The sequence below is a fragment of the Physeter macrocephalus genome, chromosome 7, assembly GCF_002837175.3.
Source record: "Physeter macrocephalus isolate SW-GA chromosome 7, ASM283717v5, whole genome shotgun sequence".
NCBI classification, from domain to species: Eukaryota; Metazoa; Chordata; class Mammalia; order Artiodactyla; family Physeteridae; genus Physeter; species Physeter macrocephalus.
The window spans coordinates 144,914,870-144,925,701 of NC_041220.1; the positions used below are offsets into that span (position 1 = coordinate 144,914,870).

Below are 10,832 nucleotides of genomic sequence, written 5' to 3' on the forward strand. Positions count from 1 at the left end.
CTCTGGACGCGCAGGCCCAGCGGCCATGGCTCACGGGCCCAGCCGCTCCGCGGCATGTGGGATCCTCCCAAACCGGGGCGCGAACCCGCGTCCCCTGCATCGGCAGGCGGTCGCGCAACCACTGCGCCACCAGGGAAGCCCAGTTTCCACTTTTGATATGCCAGTGATGGCCAGTAGAAAGTTGAGGAGGAAAAGTAAAAATGTAAGTTTACATCTAATCTTTAACTAACAGATGTAGCAACAATTCTAACTGCTGGAGTTCTTGGCATCAAGTTCAAATTGCCTGAACTTGACTAAAGATTTCCTTGAGCTCTAGACAGGACTGAGCTTCTAGATTAAATTTAACCCAACTCTAGGGGGCACCTTTATCTGTAGACTGAGTCCTAATGCAGTAAGAACTCTGAAGTACATTTTTATCCCCCCCCTTTTAATTATGATGTGATACATCCTGAACCATTAATTGTGTGCATCTAGAAGTAAATTGTAGCCACATTTATTAGGTGCTGGTCACTCTGTTTAGCTCTAAAAATGTATTAGCTGGAATATTTTTTAAAATCCTAAAAAAATCCCCTCTTTTTGGAAATAAAAGAAGTTGTCCTAGGTAGGTACACTTCTTGGTGCCGATGATAACTGTTGACTTTGTCTGCCTTTCCCCTGCACTGGCACATAGGGAGCGCCCAGAAGTTGTTTAACAAACAGAGCCCAGGAGGCTTCAGACGAATTGCCTGAACTCGGTGAGATAGTAAGTTATGGAGCAGAGATTACTCTGGAGCCCGTTTTCTTGGCACTCTCCAAACAACCTCAGAACATTTCCTGATGCACTATTTGAAAGGAAACTGAAAGTTGTGTCATGGTCCAAATGTGCGTTTTCATTTTATTGCAGCTTTACCACTCCCGAAGGCCCTAAGCCCCGTTCTAGATGTTCAGACTGGGCGAGTGCAGTCGAAGAAGATGAAATGAGGACCAGAGTTAACAAAGAAATTGCAAGGTATGCATTTCAGACCAGTTTGAAATGTTATCTCTGGTGTTTTTAATTATATGTTAAATTTGAGGCACATCTTAGCGTGGTGGTTTTTAACAGTCTGGTGGGCCCCAGACCAGCCACGTCAGCAGCTCCTGGGAACTTGTCAGAAATGCACGTTCTCAGGCCCCACCCCAGGCCTGCTGGATGGGAGACTGGGTGGGGCCCAGCCCTGGCTTGAGCCCTTCAGAGGCGTCTGCTTACTGAAATTTGAGAACCGGGTGTCTTGGGGCTGTCCTTCCAGGGTGGCAGTAAGTGGGAGGTGGCGCTGCTAACAGCTCAGAAATGCCAGAGTGTGTGCGGGGACGGGTCCCTGACGTGGGCTCTGTGAACCCCTTGCAGTCGTACCCAGAACTGTGCGTTCAAGTTCAACCCCAAGCCACTTCCTCTTCCTCAGCTCTTTACAGTTCAGATGAGGCACCCTTCACCACTGCTCACCCCCCTGGATTACGTTCTCGCTGGTATTTTGGGGCCTTTCTTCCCTTTGATAGATGCCATCCAACCCAGGGAATGAACGTTGAGTTAAAATGTTGTGGCTCGAAATTAATTGAAGTATATTGAACCAAGAGTCTGTTCTTAATTCTGATGAGAAAATATGTTCTCATTGTCAGCAGGGAAGCAGGGCCAGACTGCTTCCTCCCCCTCTGCAGTGGTCGATGGTATTTAGAGCTGCCTTCTTTGGAAAGGCTCGGACACACGTGGGGGTTGGTTGTGACCACTTAATTCCTTTCAGGCATTAGAATGCGTGTGTGTGGGTGAGTAGGATGCCTGGGTAGAAGGGTGAACTGGAGCTGACAGCCGTGGGCTTCAGGGTTTTGAATGAGTTCTCGTGTGTATATGGATCTTGATTTCTCCCAGCTGTAACGGTAGGCTGTTTGACTGGGTCTGCGCAGTTTTTGTGTTCTGCTCACGAGGGTTATAACGATTCTCATCACGTCCTTGTGTACCTGGACCCCCAGTGTCACCGCTTGCTGGGGACCGTCTGCAGCTCTTATGTGCTGCAGGGAGACCCCTGTCTGTCTTGACCTTCCTGTTGGTGGGCCCCTCTTTGTTCCTTTCTGAAAATTGTCCTACCGTGCAAAGCAGGCCTGATCTTGTCCAGAGCACTGTTTTGGGCCGCTCTGCGGATCACACCCTTTCTGATGGAAAGCTGCTGCTTTTGATAAGACCCAAGTGACGGGAGCTTTTGATGCTGGTGGTCTGTCTTACTTCCCACCAGGAAGGGGGGAGGTTATAATCCAGCTCACTGTATGTCAAGGAGGCTAGCACACACTACACACCAGCGGCCTGAACATTTGAAAATGGGTTTTCGTCATACCTGAAGCCAGCCTTTTCAACTGGGGTTCCAGAAAGAATGAAATCCTACAGGAAATGATTTCAGGGACTAGTTTCGCAGTTCTCACGGGGTGGGTCATTATCTCCTGGTATCCAGGCTTCACTGGGATGCCCCAGCAAACTTGGGGAAGGTTGAGAATTTTAGATTTGGAAGGAGGCACCATGACACGTGACATCTTTTAGACACTTGGATGAGCTTCTAGCTAGAGGTGGTTCACGGTTTCCATGTTAGATTGCACTGTGCTTTTTTGGTGATGTACTTTTGCAAAGTTGGGTGTTGGTCATTGCTGTGATAGAAGGCAAATGCCTGGTGGAAACCCACAAGGGATGGGGGGAGGGGGGAAGGTGTGCAGTCTTTCCAAGAAGGTGAGCGGTCCCAACAGGCACACGTCTCATTAATAAGTAATCATGGTGTTAGAAATAAAAGCTTTGGATTTCAACTCATGTTTATTTTTTTCTAAAGGCTTCAGGGTTAGAGAGATGTAAATTTCTGAGTTGTTTGGGTCTCACTACTTAACTGGCAGCAGTAGTTTGTTTTTTTTTTAAGAACCTGGTTGTTTTAAGCACCTTGTATGATCTTGTCACGTAACCTTTATCTTCACCTCAAAGGTGATTGAGGGAGGTTGAAAATAAAAGAAGCCACCTACTGTTACTTAATCCACTTGCCAGACTACACTCTCAGGGAGGCTTTGTTCCCTGTGGCTGGCTCTTAGCTTTAAAAGCGTTGTGTTCATTTCTATACCTTTTTAAAAACAGCAACATTTACTTTGCTCTCAGATATAAAAGGAAACTCCTCATAAATGACTTTGGAAGAGAGAGAAAATCATCATCAGGAAGGTAAATGCTGTGTAATTATTTCTTTTCTAATTTAGTAGATTTCTAGTTTATTAATAAAAAAAACCTGTGAACATGAGATGCTAAGTGTCTCAATAGCATTTACTGTTTTCTGTTCTTCGCTGATTAGAAATATGGATCTATCGTGTACTAAATTCCCATATATTCAAAGATTCTGGACTGTCGTGGGGTTAATATGGTTTGGAATCCAGAGGGCAAATACTCCATTATTGCGTTTAAACGTTTTCTTACCTAGTGATCTTAATTGTGAGGCTTGTTCTGTTCGTTTCATTTTCTTCAGTTCGGATTCGAAGGAGTCTATGTCAGCATTGCCAGCTGACTTAGAGACCGATGAAAGTGTCCTGATGAGGAGACAGAAACAGATCAACTATGGGAAGAACACCATTGCCTACGATCGCTATATTAAAGAAGTCCCGAGGTAGTCTTGTTTCGCCAGCATGTCCTGGTCAAGTCATGTGGCATTGCCGTCTAAAGAGTTGCTTTGGTGGTCAGTCTGATTCTGGGTCTAGTTCACACCTGCTAAGAAGTGGTTTTTTTTGTTTGTTTGTTTGTTTTTTTGCGGTATGCGGGCCTCTCACTGCTGTGGCCTCTCCCATTGCGGAGCACAGGCTCCGGACGCGCAGGCCCAGCGGCCACGGCTCACGGGCCCAGCCGCTCCGTGGCATGTGGGATCCTCCCGGACCGGGGCGCGAACCCTCGTCCCCCGCATCGGCAGGCGGGCTCTCAACCACTGCGCCACCAGGGAAGCCCAAGAAGTGTATTATTAATGACTTTCAGGCAGTTACATAAATAAAGAAGAATGGGTTGGTGACTGAGAAACCAAGGACGTGAAGATAAAAATATAACGTTTTCATAATTTAGAATGTTAGATGATGTTTCATTTCTCAGGACTCATAGCTGTCTTGTAAATGTAAGATTATCAAAATACATAATGGGAAAAAGTAACGTTCAAGTTACAGATGGTAAAGATTTCATTAGAGAAAGATATGAGTATTGCCCCGTTTTGTGTAAGCAGCATCCCCCCTCCCCCACGCACACAGGGGTACAAAGGGAGCTTTCGAGAGTATGCCAGCTGCTTGGCAAGATTGACGTGCAGATGCCTTATTGGGGGGCATGGATTGCGAAGGAAAGCAGAGGCAGAGAGGTAGTGCTTTTAAGCTCACCTGCAAATGTGGATGGTGTGTGCCAGGATAATCCCTCTCTCCCGGTAGGCACCTTCGACAGCCTGGCATTCATCCCAAAACCCCCAACAAATTCAAGAAGTATAGTCGACGATCGTGGGACCAGCAGATCAAACTCTGGAAGGTGGCTCTGCACTTTTGGGATCCTCCAGCGGAAGAAGGATGTGATTTGCAAGAAATGTATGTCTTTACTGCATTCTCGTCCTCCGTGTCTGCATTTCGGGCGGTGATCACAGTGGCTCTGTCACTGTGTGGCAGGTTATCGTGCATAACGTCCGCCTGTGGTCACAGCTTCGTGTGTGTGTTTTCTCTGCACGAGTGTATAAAGCCGGCTAGGCGGGCTCAGGGAGAGGCCGGAGGGAGGGGTGTGCTTCCTGGGCTGGCTTTACTGCCTGTAGCTCGGACAGACTCATCTCAGGAAACCTAGAGTTACGTGGGGTTGGTTTGTTTTTAAGATAAACATTTTAAAAAGCATGTGAGTAATTTATGTTGAGCTGTAAACGTGAAAGGTCTTTTTTTTATCTAAGGAAGGCTGTTTATCTTTTTCAACTGTGTCTAGTTGGAAAGGTCTCAGGCCTGAGTTTCTGCCACGCGGTCAGGATGCCGGTTGAGCGCGGAGGTGGAGAGACTGACTGACTGTGCGGCCTCCCTTCTCAGCTCCCTCAACCTGAGCCTCTCCCTCCCTCAGAGACACATTTATTCATTCAAGTGTTGGAGTTTCTGCTTTGTGCTGGGGAGATTTATTAGAAAGAAGCTTGGCCTCACAGACACACTGATTTTTTTCCCCGGTGTCACTATTAGTCCCATTCTCTCTCTGGGTAGGAAATTGGACAGATGAGTGATGATGTGTGGTATGGCTTGTCACGGTGTCTGTCTCTCCCCAAAGCTGGGCTCTATTATTGACGCTCCTACTTAGAAGGATGCCTGTGGGTGTGTACGGATAATGGGCCGTGGGCAAGAGTGGGCAGGTGGCTGTGCGCTCCGAGCCGGGTGGGCGTGTTTGCCTGCAGTTCCTGCTTTACCGCTGCGAGGTGGTCGGGCAGACGGTCCATCTGGCACACGGGGAGTCGCTGAAAGCTGGTGGGTCCTCAGGGAGCAGAGGAGACGCGTGTCAGCACTCACGGGCAGCGTGGCCGTGCTGGCGTTGGCCTTCTCCTGGCTCTGTTATGCGGTGACGGATGTGCTTGTTCTGACCGCACAGACGTCCCGTAGACCTCGGGGAGATGGAGACGGAATCTGCGGAGAGCAGCTCTGAGTCCCAGACGAGCTCTCAGGATAACTTGGTAAGTACCTTTCCTTGGTTTTATCTCTCCGCATGAGTGTTATAGGTTAATTGTTGACAATACATGCCCCTCTGAAAACTGAAGTTTCAGCTGAAATTTGATCCTGATGCTTATGAAAAAGGGGCTCCTTACCCCTTTCTCTGACTTTATTGAAATGTCAGATTTGATGGAGTTCGTAGGTAGTGGCCTTATTTTAGATTTTGGGTTCAATCCAACTAATTGGTACCACCATTTTTATTTAAAAGTAAAAGGCCTTTTCTTCTCTGGTTCACAGGCTTTGTGTCACTATTGTTAATTTTAGGCTGTGTAGTTTGTCCTGGTGAATTGCTAGTATAGGAATCATCTGCTAGTTGTTATAAGTGGAGGAATGCTTTGGGCCTAGGGGTTTCCCCACATTTGCCAATTTTAAAAAATTACATGTTTTCAGAAGAAAAAAACCTCCAAAGATGAAAAGCGATGTACAGAATTGCTTCGTCTCTAATTCTCTAGTTACTGGTTGAGTGCACGTTCTTCCAGACTTCTCTGCACGTACACAAGCCAAATACACAGTAGCAGTTTACAGTAAAAGGATCCCTTTGTTATTTTAAAGGAGACGGCCCCAATATTTACATGTGGAGATATTCTGCACATTAAGTAAAAAAATAGGTTAAAAACTAGAACTCATAAATATTTGTTTGAGAAACTCATGCTTTATACAAGATCAACCTGTACTGTATTTGAACAGGTCAGGAGCATATAAAATAAAAGTGCGTAGTTGCCTTTTCCTGCCTGCCTTCCATCTGTGTCACCCTGATAAGCCTGGGACGTGTCCTTCCAGACTTGGGGACCATCTACATCCCACGTACTCTTTGTGACTATCCGAGGTGTTAGAAGTAACACAGGGAGTCCCCTGGAGGTCCAGTGGTCAGGACTCAGCGCTTCCACTGCGGGGGGCTCGGGTTCAATCCCTGATCGGGGAACTGAGATCCCGCAAGCCGCATGGCCCCCCGCACAAAAAAAAGTACACTAATGTCCAAAAGAGAGGAATGACAAAATTACATTCCTAAGGACTACAGCTGCTACAGATTGTTTTTGAAGACTAATGACGTGGAAAATCGTCAGGATAAAGAAAAACAGGACACTTACCCATAGGACGATCCCAGTTGTGTGGATATTTATACACAGGCAGGACTGAAGCCCGTGACGGTCTCAGCAGGTGGTCTCCTTGGTGTGGATTAAGAGTAACCGTTGTCCCAGCTCAAGAAGCCGATTCTGAATGTGCTGCTCGTGGTGACTGCGTGGGCGCGGGTCAGGGGCCAGGCCCTGAAGATGAGAGGCCGGGGTCCTGGCGGGAGGTCCTGGGGCGCCGAGCAGAGGTGTGGGAGCCGGCGGGACATTTGGGGAACAGGAGAGAAGGCTGGTGGCGAAGCGGAGCCCCCCGGCTCGCCGGCCTGCACTGCTCGGGCCCGAGGCACCCGGGGGCCACTACCACAGCATCACTGTGTGGTCACGAGACGCAGCCGTGGTAAAACACGGCTACCTCGTAACCGGGCCGCGCTCAGGCTTCCCGCTGGTCCCAGTAATGTCCTTGTCACGGGTCTTTTCTTCTCTTTTTTGGCCCAGAATTTAATCAAGGGTTACACGTTTAATTGCCATGTCTCTTAAGTTCCCCTTAGTGTAGAATAGCCTTCCTGCTTTTCCCCCGCGACGCTGGCCTCTTTGGAAGGGTTGCGGCCCGTTTTTATGGAGCAGGCTGCTCCTCGGTTGGGAGTGGTCGTACTGTCTCCTTGAGGGTTAGACTCAGGCTGAACGCTTTGGCCCCCGTTTTGGGGGTGACGTGGGACGGTCTTCAGCCCAGCGCCAGCGCCCGCGCCCAGCGCTCGGCGGTGTGACGTGATTCTGCTTCACAAGCCGCGGTGGCGCGTCCTGTCCACACGGTGGCTCCTGTTAGGCTTGAGCGGCTGTGGCTCAGGGGCCTTAAAGGTCACTTGGTCACTAATGGGGCGGGGCGGGGGGTGGGAGTTTGACAGATGCGGCCGAAGTGAAGCTTGGCAAGCTTGGCGGTATCTGCTCAGCACCTCCAGCAGCAAGCCCAGCGTGCCTGAGGGGCCGGCTCTGACCGTGCTTCTGTTTTCTAGGACGTGTACTGTGGCACCCCTACGAAAGTTAGACATGTGGACTGCCAGGCGGAGGATGAGTTTGACTTGGAAGCCTGTTTAACTGAACCCTTGAAAGACTTCTCGGCCATGAGCTAACCGGTGCCACCTGGAGGCCCCTGGGAGCAGCGCTGCCTCCCTGGGCGGGGTGGCCCACCAAGCATGCGTCCTGCCTTTGTAACTGGGGGTTTCTGTTCATAGTGTACAGTCTCTTGGTGAATTGACGTTCTTGCCTTATTTTCTTAAGAAACGTTAATTTTATGTATAGGGAGTGTATTTTGCATGTTTTAAATTGTAAATGGAACTAAATCTGAGGAAATTGAACTCGAGGCAACCTTGCAACAATCCTCATTGCTTAATCTCTGCATCCTTGAAGTTAACCTGCCAAGTGTACCGTAACTGGTTTTCCGCAAGTGTTTTAGGCGTTAACTGCTACTTGTCAGAGGGCTGCTTTGGGTTTAAGCATATGTTCACGGGGCTTTCTTTACTGGTATCTGGCCGAGTGTTCTCATAATCAGGTACCTTTAATATCTTTATGGAAAGGGTTAGGGTTTGGGCCGTCTGTCAGTATGTCAAGATGGGTTTTTTTCCTCATACAGAGCACTGAACAGTCAGATATTAAATTGAGCTGGTAGGTTAATGGGGTTTCTGTTAAGTTATACGGTCTTAATTTGGTACTTGTAAATAGCACTAAGTAGCCCTTCTACCTATACTACTCCAAGAGTTAAGACAGCGGAAGGATTTAGAAAGAACATTTTTTTTAGTCAGTTAATTTACCGTGTACAATTGCTGTAAATGATAATGTGTACAGATTTTCTGTTCAAATATTCAATTGTAAACTTCTTGTTAAGACTGTTATGTTTCTATTGCTTTTGTATGGAATGACATTGCAAAAATAAAAAGGACCTTCTTTAACTGACTCACTGCATCGTCAGATAGGCTGCCTGCTGCGCTGGTCCCTGCCCTTGCCTTGTGCCCGGGGAGGGTGGCACGCGGTGGTGGGGGTGGGAGAGTCGTGCCCGGGCTTGTGGTCCTGCCCTGCCCCGCCCGGCGAGCAGCACCGCATTTTGATAGGTTTGCAACTCTGGCCTGGGGTCTTGGTCGGCCTGGAGCCGGGTCCAGACCTGGTGTCAGCGGTGGGCCCGGTGTGTGCTTTTCCCTGGACCCTGGCTTTCCTGGTTGAAGGGAGTGTGTGCCCACAGACTTACTAGGAAGCCAGGGGCCTCGGTTTGCTGCTTGGTTGGCAGCTGGGGTGGCAGGGCCTTGCCCCGTGTCCCGAGACAGACCAGGGCCGGGCAGTCCACGCCAGAGCCGAGGGCCCGCCTGAGGGGCTGCCCCACCCACGGCGGTGCGCGTAGCCCCTGGCAGCTCGTGCCCTGTGGACACCCCCTTGGAAGTGATGCTGAGCTCCCTTTAAGCAAGGGGTGGGCGTCGGTCACTTTGTTCAAGGTTCTTTGAAAGGCCAGAAGCCCTTCCTGTTGGCTTCACACACGTGTTGAGCTCATAGTGTGTCAGGCAGCCTCGTGGCTGTTGGGACACAAAGGAGACGGTGCCCCGAAGTCTGCACTCACGCTCTTGGGGAAGGAAGGTAATAAATATGGTGTCAGGTTACAGGGTAGGAGGGCAGCGAAGCAGGGCAGGGGGCGGTTGGGAGATGCCCTATTAGGTGGTGTGTGAGCAGAGATGTGCTGCCGGGGCGGGGCCCTTCACCCCAGAGGGCAGCAAGTGCAAAGGCCCTGGGGTAGGAATATGGTGTACAGAACCCCAGCAGTGCTCAGACACGGGAGAGGCTTGGCAGCTGGCGTGGGCTGGAGCCTGTTTGAGAAAGACAAGAGCTGTGAGGGGGGGCAGGGGACACCTCAGGGCCTGGAGAAGCCTGCCCAGGATGGGTGAGAACACAGAACCGAAGCAACGTGGACCCCTGCTGCGTAGTGACTGCTGGCAGCCCGGTTGCGCACAGGGTGGTGGAAAACACTGACCTATGGCCTGGATGGGCCAGTAGGGTTTCTAGGCAGACCCTCGGAGCTGCCTCTGACTTCCCACAGCGTGTTCGGAGAGGCGAGAACACAGAGGGAAGGGCTGTTTAATTGGCGGGGGGAGCCCTTTGTGGTCTCAGTTATGTCCACCTTCCTGGGTGGGAAACAAGGTGAACACGAAGAAACGGCTTCAGAGCAAAGACCAAACCCAGAGGATGCCGGGGGAGACGGGTCTGCAGAGAAGCTGAGGCCGTGGCTGTCAAATGCTTGGTTAGAACCTCGGAAGGTCGAGAGCCTTTGCGTCAGACAACAGGACGTCTAAGAAGCTTATGTCCCCCAGGAGCCCAAGGCAGAGAAGGGCTTATTTTGAGGAGACCAGTGCGTGTGGCTCCTGTCTAATGAATCGAACCGCAGTAAGAGTCACAGGAGACTCAAAAAGCTTTTGAAAGAATCATTGGCAGAAACACTGCCAGCTTGGACTGAAGTGGACAGGCAGTATAGAATGAAAAGAGGCCTTTGGAGCCTCAAGATTCTAGTGTCAGGAAGCAGGTTGAAGAAACTACACAGCTGCAAACACAGGCTGCGTTTCATGGAAAAGGGAGCGTAATTCGGAGGTGGATCCCAGAGGCGTGGAGAGCCACCGACGCAGCAGGACTGAGGCCTGGGCGGGAGCAGCCACGCCAGCGGTCCTGCCCAGCCCTCCCCCCCGTACCCCCCGCCCCCACAGGAGCGGCTGAAGCAGTTACCCCAGGCTTGGCCCATCGTATGTCGGTTTGTGTGGGGCGGGTCCTGGGGACAGAGTGCACAGAAGTCGTCTCTCTTCAGACTGAGAGGACCTTCGCCCCAGGAGCTGTGTGTAGGGGGCGCCTCCATCAGAGCCTGTTCCTGTGACGGGATGGGGACTTCGGGCTGCCGCCGCCGCCAAGTGAGACGTGGGGGCCGCGGGAAGACTGTAGAGCATTTGTGGCCAGAGCGTGGACCGCGGTGGCCCTAGGTAGCGGGCAAGGAGGCTAGGCTGGCTGGAGCAGGGAGTGACGGGTGCGGAC

General features: G+C 50.5%; 1 protein-coding gene across 1 annotated transcript in view; it reads left to right on the forward strand.

Annotated features, from left to right (window-relative positions):
- Positions 1–8,729, forward strand: part of SLBP (stem-loop histone mRNA binding protein) — an 11,240-nt gene extending 2,511 nt beyond the window's left edge. Inside the window, exons 3-8 of the mRNA XM_024119430.3 lie at positions 884–988; positions 3,134–3,193; positions 3,492–3,629; positions 4,423–4,572; positions 5,594–5,675; positions 7,793–8,729. Of these exons, the coding sequence (XP_023975198.1) occupies positions 884–988; positions 3,134–3,193; positions 3,492–3,629; positions 4,423–4,572; positions 5,594–5,675; positions 7,793–7,909 (652 nt within the window). The 3' untranslated portion in view covers positions 7,910–8,729. The remainder of the gene's footprint in view (positions 1–883; positions 989–3,133; positions 3,194–3,491; positions 3,630–4,422; positions 4,573–5,593; positions 5,676–7,792) is intronic.
- Positions 8,730–10,832: the final 2,103 nt, after the last annotated feature.